This window comes from Centropristis striata, chromosome 14, assembly GCF_030273125.1.
Source record: "Centropristis striata isolate RG_2023a ecotype Rhode Island chromosome 14, C.striata_1.0, whole genome shotgun sequence".
NCBI classification, from domain to species: domain Eukaryota; kingdom Metazoa; phylum Chordata; class Actinopteri; order Perciformes; family Serranidae; genus Centropristis; species Centropristis striata.
Window position 1 is genome coordinate 14,604,105 of NC_081530.1, and position 9,687 is coordinate 14,613,791.

Below are 9,687 nucleotides of genomic sequence, written 5' to 3' on the forward strand. Positions count from 1 at the left end.
TCTGCAAATTAGCAGTTTATTTAACTTAATATTGATGCAAAATAGTAGCACTTACTTTGCTGAAATTACTTTTGATTTATTATTTTTTTGCACAGACATGCTGGCACAGTTTCAAACTGCAAACAGAAACCCTACTGCAGATTATTTTTATTTTCACCTTCAAACTTCATACTTTTGGAGAGTAAAAGCAAACACGCCAGCACGGATCTGAGCATGGACAGGGCTCTTAACATTGTGTGCATGTTGCAGGCAAATACCCGAGCCATGTTTGCCTTCAGGAGCTCATAAATCACTCCGTGGCATGAATGAGACGGACATTAAGGAGACCAATTGTGGCGTAATGTGCACAAATAAAACCCCACTTACATTTTCATACGGGACTCCCCAATTCCTGTGCTAAAAGGGGGCTGAGTCTCTGCGTGCGTTTGGTAATAATTCATTTTTATAGCTTGTTTAAACACACAGGCTCTGGCTCTGGCTCGGGGACAGCGGCAGCATGCAGTAGCAGGCAGGTTATGAGGGCTGCTACTATATTTCCCCGTATGTTAAAAGTAGCCCAAACTCAAAACAGACTACTTGTGGACTAGATGCAATTTATCAGACACATAATTACTAAGAATAGCTGCAGAGAGGGAGTCATTTGGATCACTTTATTACTAGATTTTGTGCGTTTTGGGGGATTTTTACAACATTATTGCAGCACTTCTGTCTGAGGTCAATATAGGGATTATGAATGGTCTTGCTCTATTGTATTGCACTTGAGTTGACTTATGGGAATCAGTTATTAGCGCATGCACAGCTTGACTCAATAGGTTATTTGTGTTTTGAGAAAAGCAAAAGAAAACACCGGCCTGCACGGGTCGATTCACAAACGTGCAAAATTCATAAACTCGAGCGTTCAGTGGCGGTTTATCGAACAATCTGTAAGCCATAAGAAGCCAATCGACTGGCTGAACATTAGCTTACTGGGTAACTATGTGTGTGTCAATGTGAGTGTGTGTTTAAGGAGGGGGGTATAGGGGTAAAAGGGAGGGGGTCTGGTCCTCCTACACTCCTGCACTCCAGCGCCCAGTGACTGACCACAGGGCCAGTCTAACCAAATCATTCCGAGACAGCGCGCCTTTTCTGCTCACATGTGTTCACACAAAGAGCCAAGAAAGCTCCAAAGCCTGGCTGAAGTTTCCACAGGCAGGACCCACTGCGCCCACTCACTAGTGTTGCAACAGAGGCAGCTGGGAAGACAGGGAGGAGGGAGGGGGGGGGGGGGGGGGGGGGGGGGGGGGGGGGGGGGTAGTATTGACCCCACTGCGCTTTTTTCAGTGTTGGGAAGTTTTTATCAACTCTACACTTTCTTTAATAAGCCATTAGTTTGAAATAGCTGAAAATTTTGAGAATGAAAATAAGAAAATGTCTGTAGTTCTTATATTTAATCTTATTTGCATTTAAATGTAAAATCAACTATGGGATAAGTATTTAGACTTTCTACTAAGTAAAATGAGAAGTATCAAGCAATAAAACACCTTTTTTCCACATTCAACATTTTACTTAAGCAGAACTATTAAAAAGAAAATGTGAGTATCCAAAGTTAAAGAATCATTAGGCAGCACAGAGTCATGTCAGTGTTAGATTGGCATACCACGTTATCAGATTATTATTAGTATTAGGCTACCAATAACATTTAATAAGCATTTTAATCACGCCATACCATATTAAACGTATGTATATATTGTTGGTAAGCTTCAGTTTGATTTTTAGTTGAATCAGTGGTGTAAGAGGTACTTAGGTCTCTTACTTTATTACAATTAGCAGAACTACAGTAATACTGTGTTACAAGTGCAACTCCTGCATTTGATATCTTAGTAAAAGCACATATGCATTTGAATAGTAGATCATTATTATCTAATAGTTCACTAAGTTACTTCCTCATTAGGTCATCATTTATTAGTTACTATTAAATAATATGTACATCATTGTAAAATGTTACCAGAATATATTTATCTATCTTAGATTTTGGATATGTTACTATCATAATAATAGGGCATTAATGTTGTCTTTTCCTGGGTTTAAAGACTGCATTACTGATGATTATTTCTCAAAAATCTCATTGTGTGAGGTTTTGCAAAAGCACCAATATCCAATCGTACATTATCGTTCGATATCAAAATTTTCGGTTAAAAAAGGATCGTGATATCAGATTTTCTCGATATTGCACAGCCCTGACTGTCATCATACATTCATAAACACACTGAAAACCATGTTAGGTATTTCACCGCATACGACCAGTAGAGGCGCTGATCCCTCCATGTGATCCTCCCTCCCCTCCTCCCCTCCTCCCCTTTCTTTTCCTTCCTCAGTGAGAGGTTGGCTCTCCCACGCACTCTCTCCTCCTTGCTCTCCCTCTTTTTCTTCTTCTTCTTTTTTCTCTCTCAGCGCAGCTCTTCGTGGCCATTAATTTCCAGCAATAAAGCAACAGCTTTATTTGATGAACTTAACAGGATAATCAGCCCACAGTCGCACCTCGGGCTATACGGGCGCATTAGCTCCACAACGGGCCTCGCATTATCAGATCATTTGATCACTATACATGCATAATGAATACATGTGGGAGTGAAATCATAGAAGATAGCACACCCTATGACCCTGGGAGAGAAAAAATTAATACTACATCATCTTAATGTTTAATAGCTTTTCTTGTCGTTACATCACCTGTGACCTCCCAGCAAGCACTGAAAAGCAGCCAAACATTTCTAACGCGACCTTGATGGGGAACAAAAGTTATTAGAAAGCTCTTTGACTGAACTCGAGTACTTTTTGCTTGTGTCAGGACTGAAAGCTTCCTGCCTCTCCTTCACTGTCACACTGTGAAAATATTTGCTGAGCAAATTCCTCACAGTGTTAAAGCGTGAAACACTTCGCATCGGAATGGGGCACTGATCACCCACATATAGCCTGTGGCAGTGGCACACACTGAGCCATCCATCCAGGAGAGAATGACACCATTATACATATGACATCACGACTGTTATGCGCGGTCAGATACAGACATGCATGGAGGGCACGTGCACAACCCTGCACGCAAACACGCACCAACACATACACGCACACACACTTCTCTATTCCAAAAATACCGTACCTCAGGTCAGGGTCGTCGTGGAGGTTGGGGGGGGGGGGGGGGGGGGGACGTTAATCTTTCCCCGGGCTGCAGAACACACAGCAGGGGTTAGAAGACGCCGTGTTTGCCGGTCTCCGCTCTTCATGCGACCCCGGAGCTGTCCACCGCCGTCTGCCTCCCAGCTCATTGTTTGCTCGGCCAATACATTAGTGGCGACGCGCGTCACCTTGATCGACGAGCGCCTGGAATTTAAATAGCCACTCAAACACCAATCTGTCACCGGCTGAGGGGATAAGGACAAGTACCTCACTGGCTGACCCGGGCCCACGTGACAGCACCCGTTCATTGATATCGGCCCGTGCGCCCCCCTCCCTCCTCTGATAAGGACAGAGTATAGGTAAAGGTTGACTCGGGGTAAGAGGGGAGATAGGAAGAGATCAGAGGGTGTCTGTAGATCGGACGGTCCCTCGGCCCCGGCAGAACGATGCTACAATGAGCAGCTTCTTAGACTACTCGGTGATGAGCGGTGAAGGTGGCTCGTGCTCTGTTAGGGCTTTTCACTCGGACCACGGGATTACAACTTTCCAGTCCTGCGCGGTTACTGTCAACAACTGCGGGACAGATGACCGCTTCGTGGGGAGCAGGGCATCCCCTGACGGGATCCCGCACCAGTCGGGGTCATACCAGTCTACTGCGAACTCTCTGGGTCTCACCTATGGGGCCCATCCGGCCTGCAGCTCCAGCTATGGACCACAAAGTTTCTGTGCTACGTATAACCATTACGCGCTCAACCAGGAAGTGGACTCCACAGCGGGATTCCCTCAGTGCGGCCCACTGATGTACTCGGGTAACATTTCCTCCTCCATGGTGTCTCAGCATCGCCAAGGTTACAGTGCCGCCCCACTGGGTCAACTGCAGTATGCCCACGCTGCCTATGGCGGCGGGCACGAGCAAGCTGCCCCTTTTCCTGGGTGCTCAAACCCGCTGTCACCACTGCACGCAGCTCACCTGGAGGCTTGCTGTTCACCTCTGTCTGAGGGCGCATCTTCTGCACAAACCTTCGACTGGATGAAAGTCAAAAGGAACCCTCCGAAAACAGGTCGGTGGCAAGTGCCTACGGCAAAATGTGTTGTCTGTAAACAACTGGTTTATAGATAATCCAAGCTCTTAAGATTTAAGTGATGTTCGACAAAGTTGGTGGATAGTTTTTTTTTTTTTTACATTTAAAGCCAAGTTGTGGAGTTTAATGGTTATACTTCATATATGTTTCTAATGCCTAAAGACAGAGGGCTTGGGGGAACCTACTTTTGTAAAATGAAGTGTTATAATATATACAGTAGCAGATGCAACTTTTAAGTGTTATATTTGACAATGTATGGACTCATGTATAACACTAAATTCCAAAGTATTTGACATTAATTGCTGCGTAAAAGTAGCTTCCTGCTGCGTAAAAGTTGTTTCTTGCTTGTAAAAAATGTTTCCAAACACACGCACTTGTCTATTAACTCGTGTTGTCAGATGAAGTTTTTCTCCAAGTTCACCTCGGTGATTTGCTTCTCTTCCTGCAGGCAGGTCTGGGGAGTACGGTTATGGGGGTCAGCCGAACACGGTCCGGACCAACTTCACCACCAAGCAGCTGACGGAGCTGGAAAAGGAGTTCCACTTCAACAAGTACCTGACCCGTGCTCGGCGCGTTGAGATCGCGGCAGCGCTGCAGCTGAATGAGACTCAGGTGAAAATCTGGTTCCAGAACCGGAGGATGAAGCAGAAGAAGAGGGAGAAAGAAGGGCTGCTGCCAGCCAAAGCTCCATCCTCACACCCGGGAGAGAGCAGTCAAGAGAAAATGGACGATGCAGAATCTGAGAAGTCAATCTCAGCTCCCTCTACTCCTTCTCCCATATCCTCCACGGTGTCTGATCCTTACTCCTCCAACTAAAAACCTACTGCCTCCTTAATTCCTCGGGCCACAGGCGGCCTGTATATAATAAAGCTCATACCAAGTGTATCAAAGCCAAAGTCCTGGTGGATGGGTGACAGATGTGGACATTAAGGATGAATTAATGCACTATTTGGGACTTTGGACAATAATATGGACCATTTCTGAGTTATAGTTTTGTTTTATATTGTGCCATGTGTTCGTAAGAACGATATCATTGCTGTCCAAACAACAATAATTCAAAATGTGTCCACGTTATTTTGAAATTTAACGTAAAATACGCGTTGCGCCACGACTATGATGGTGCAGAGGATTTCAAGTCCCTTCCTTACACCTGCTCCTGACCAGTGCTGCTGAATGTGCCAAGTCACGAAGCTGCACACACAAACAAATACCTCATATGTGCCAAAGTTATGCGTAATGGCCACGGCCAGGGTGATTGCACTGGATGTCGTCAATTAGGCATCACACAATCAAAGAGATGACCTCGTTTATTAATCGTTATAGAGTCTATTGTTATAGTACCTCCTTAATCACTGTCCCCTCTATGTGTTTGTGTGTCACGACTGTCTGAATGTCTATTGTGTGAGATTTGCATGATGCATAATGCTTTCATGTATTATTATTATTATTATTAGCGGGCCGCTGAGTTTTATCAGTTGGGGAACCGGTCATGTAAGGCCATGTATGTTCCAGGCTTTTATCTGTTATCTATTTAATCCAGTGGAGCACATACAAAATGTTTTGTCGAGAGACGTTTACGGGTCAATCATGTGTATTAAAGTGCGTTTACCTCTAAAATAAACCTTCTTCTGTGTCATTGCTGAGGGGAAGTCTTGGAAGAGAGAATTAGAGAGTTTTTCCAAGAATTTAAAAGCAAATCTTCCATCTAAATACGCCCATCAGACCTTTACTCTAAGCTCTACAGACAGGGAAGAAAAGCTCTGTCCATTTTCCCATAGTTTGAGATGCTGCATATCTTTTACGCACAGCAGAGTCCCTCAATGTATGCGCCAGTGCGCGCTCCCGTCCCTGGGGTAAAGAGTTATTGGCATAATAAAGGCATGTTTATCCACGGAGGAGATGAGAGCGCGGACGTCAGCGTCATTTGTGATGACAACCTTATCGAACCCTCGGCTTATTGAGGGGACAAAAAAGAAAACTGTATCGATTAAAACAGCGAGGTTAGGCTATCGACAAGGATGTGGGGCCCCCACTGGCCCTGTCAGCCTCAGTTGCCCAAGTCACAATGAGGTGTCATCATCCCCACCTGATGACAAGAGGAACAGTGAAAACTTGCAGCACTGCGTGTCACAGTCAGCTACACAAGTTTGCTTTAACAAGAGCTGTTATTTCCGGTTCTGTTATATGTACGAAAGATTTAATAATCTGCTCTTTAACATAATTTACTCAATAACAGTCTTTAAATAAACGTGCATTATAAGGAATATTTGTTGATAAATACTGGGTTCTAAGACAGGAAGTTTTCACGTTAGCCCATATAGTTTGCCAGTTTCCAAACAAAAAAAAGGTCTTTCCTGATTCTTTTGCTGTTTTAATTCCTGGTGTGCAGGCTGCGAGTCCATCATACCATAAAAGGGCAAAAAACGCCGAAAGAGCCATGATTAATGAGCGACTCTCACCTTTACCTTGGATCCACCTGCAGGAGCGGCTCTATTGGAGCTGTGGAGACCTGCTGAGGCTGCAGCGCAGGCTGCTCAGTCCAGTTCAGCAACAGCAAACATAGTAAGTTATGTAAAGACAAACTTAACTTTATTCATCTCCTTGTTCTTTTTTTCGATATTGTTAATGGGTTGCATTGGGTGTTTTTCTACATTCAGGGCAGCGGTTGTTCTGAAACCTGTGGCAAGGTTAGTTTGTTACCTTCAGACACCCTCATTGTGTTGTTAGATGGGTTGTTTCGGTATAAATAGTGAAGTACAGTGTACACAGACTTGTTGCTCAAAGGGCCTGTTTGTGTTTGCAGGCCAGTCCGGTTGAGAAGGAGGTGAAACATTATTATTATTTTTTTTTTCCGGAAAAAGGCTAAATGATGTATATATGCTGTATCTGTATGACAAACTATTTTTGCTTTAGCGAAGAAGTTAATAGAATATTTTAGTTTAATTAAAGCTAATTCCATTGCAATAAATGGAACTAGTTCGTTAATACTTACATTCTAAGGCAAAATGAAAAATAAGTTAGTTGCTGTTCCCTTTTATATCAGCCTTTCTTTGGTAAAATATTTAATAGATTTTAATTGTATTATTATTATTATTATTATTATTATTATGATTGCAGCTATTGAGAGAGTTTAGACTGAGAGGCCGAGGAAACCACATTGATTAGATAGACAAGGCTGAATAAAAATAATTGAATTCATTTGAATTGTTATTTTTCGAAATATTTTGAAGGGGAATACACATTTTGTCCGGTGTTAAAATTTGTATTATTATCATTTAACAGCCAGAACGGCTAAAATATATTTGACTAAATTAGTTCTCATAATAATATTTATATCGATATTTTACACTAATGGCGCTGGAAAATATTTCAGTCAGTCTAATCTGCATATGACCAGTGACTTTAGTTGTTTTTATTTTATTTACCACCCTCGGCACTTTTTTATATAGTTTTTATTTCATCAGCAGTCTAAAATATTCCTCTAAATCTAAACATCTGGTGTCCTTCTATTTCGCTTGCAATTACAAATCCCTCCAGTGCAACAGGGACTGACAACGCCTTGGCACAAGATGTTACTCATTTCGCCGCAGATTTAAATTTAATTTATTTTTCGTTTGTGTGTGTCTCCAAACCTAATAAAGTATTAGACATTAAATACACTTAAAATCAAAGAAAATATAACCTGTAGTAAGAAGCTGGGGGAAAAAAATCTTCTTTCCTTTTTTAAATGGTTATTAGCTAATTTGTGTGTGTTATTGGATGAAATAAGTATTAGTAAAATTACAGCCTGTGTTTCTGGAGACTCACATAACCTCCTCAAGGACCCTTGGGTGTCCCCGGACCCCACTTTCGGGCAGTTTAAGCCCCTCGGTTCAACCTCCAGGCCCCTGTTCGCTCTGCAGGAGCCACACAGAGTGGATTAGAAACGCAGCTGATCCTCAAAAGAAACCTCGGGGTCAATCCTCGGTCACAGTTTGTTGTCACAGCAGCACCCACACCTAAACAACAGTTTACAGACCACACTGGGCAAACAGTCACAGTACAGCTCCGACGGCCTGTTTGACCAAAACACTCGGTGCTAAATGTTAGAAATGACCTCAGAAAAAGAAAATCTATCAGGACGTTTTTACTGGTCCGACCGCCACAATCTGGCCCCGCGCGGCTGATGGTTCCCATTAGGGCCCTCGGATAAACACGCGGACGATGACAGATGTTTGACGAAAACCATTACGGCTTTGTGAAGGAGAAATGCATGTTTAAAGCTTCTGACTTAAGGAGGTGACGCAGGAATTAGATGGAGAAATCATTTCTGCGTCCTTGATGGGGCCTAAAAGAGACGTGCGCCTTGTGCCAGCCATGGAAATGAATGGGAACATGTGAAAAAATGACTTTTTGACTTTGGTCAAATAAGTAAGGCCTTATAATAACTATAGCAACGGAAATGATGTTTAGTCTGTTCTTTTTACATTAAGTGAATCTATTTAAAATGCATCTACAATTTTATTTAAATACCACACTAAAGAGTTTCAAATTCAACAATAATTGTGAAACATTATTTAAAAATCTAATGATTTATATAGGAACGTTCACCTAATAAAGTATTAAATTAATGGCAAATTATAGCTAAAACATGAATTTATGAAATATGCAATACAAATAACTGCTGCATAACAAAAAAGAAGGCCGCCATGAAGCCTAATTTATTTATTTATTTTCAAATCTCAAGTTGTAAAAAGGAAAATTGTATTTTAGATAAAATAAAACAATAACAAATTTATTTAAGTTTTATTGACAACGTCTTTAAATATTCTTCCATAGATTCTGTGCAAATTTGACCTGAATTATATATTTAGAAGAGCTTTTTAATTAAGCAAAAAACACAATAATTACAAATAAATATAAATCCCCAATATTTTAAAGGACATTCAGCTCAGATTTATATAAATTTTATTGTGTTTACGTTTTTATTCTCTCTTTAATAATAATCTTAATGATGTTTTATTGGCACTAAATAATTTGGCATAATGCTAATAACTTAATTGTGACTTTGCTGTATTGTGGAGGATGTAATGAATCCTTCCACCTTCTAAAATCTTTTAAACCTGAAGCCATGCTGTCAAAAAACATTTCAATTTTCCTGTCCGTAGCTAAAATACATGTTTTATTTCAAGAGCACTTGTTCCTTAATGTTCCTTCCTGAACTATAAAACAAAAAGCTTGTAATAATGTCCTTCCTTCCTTGACTCCTTTTCTCCAGCAGCATCAGTGGACACATAATAGGATTTGTAAGACTCTAGACACAACCAGACTCACAGGCTGCCACCTGAGAGTGTACAGGTATTGTCTTCAGAAACACCTTCACACACACACACACACACACACACAAAGACACACACACACACACACACACAGACACACAAAGACAGAGAGAGAAATAGAGATTAATTTAAAAAGA

At 41.6% G+C, this 9,687-nt stretch overlaps 1 protein-coding gene across 1 annotated transcript; it reads left to right on the forward strand.

The window, feature by feature from the left end:
* Window positions 1-3,598: 3,598 nt before the first annotated feature.
* hoxa1a (homeobox A1a) lies at window positions 3,599-5,777 on the forward strand. Its single transcript, XM_059350124.1, has 2 exons — window positions 3,599-4,211; window positions 4,681-5,777. Exons 1-2 carry the CDS (start codon window positions 3,605-3,607, stop codon window positions 5,046-5,048), a joined length of 975 nt encoding a protein of 324 aa, XP_059206107.1. The 5' UTR covers window positions 3,599-3,604; the 3' UTR covers window positions 5,049-5,777.
* The last annotated feature ends 3,910 nt before the right edge of the window (window positions 5,778-9,687 follow it).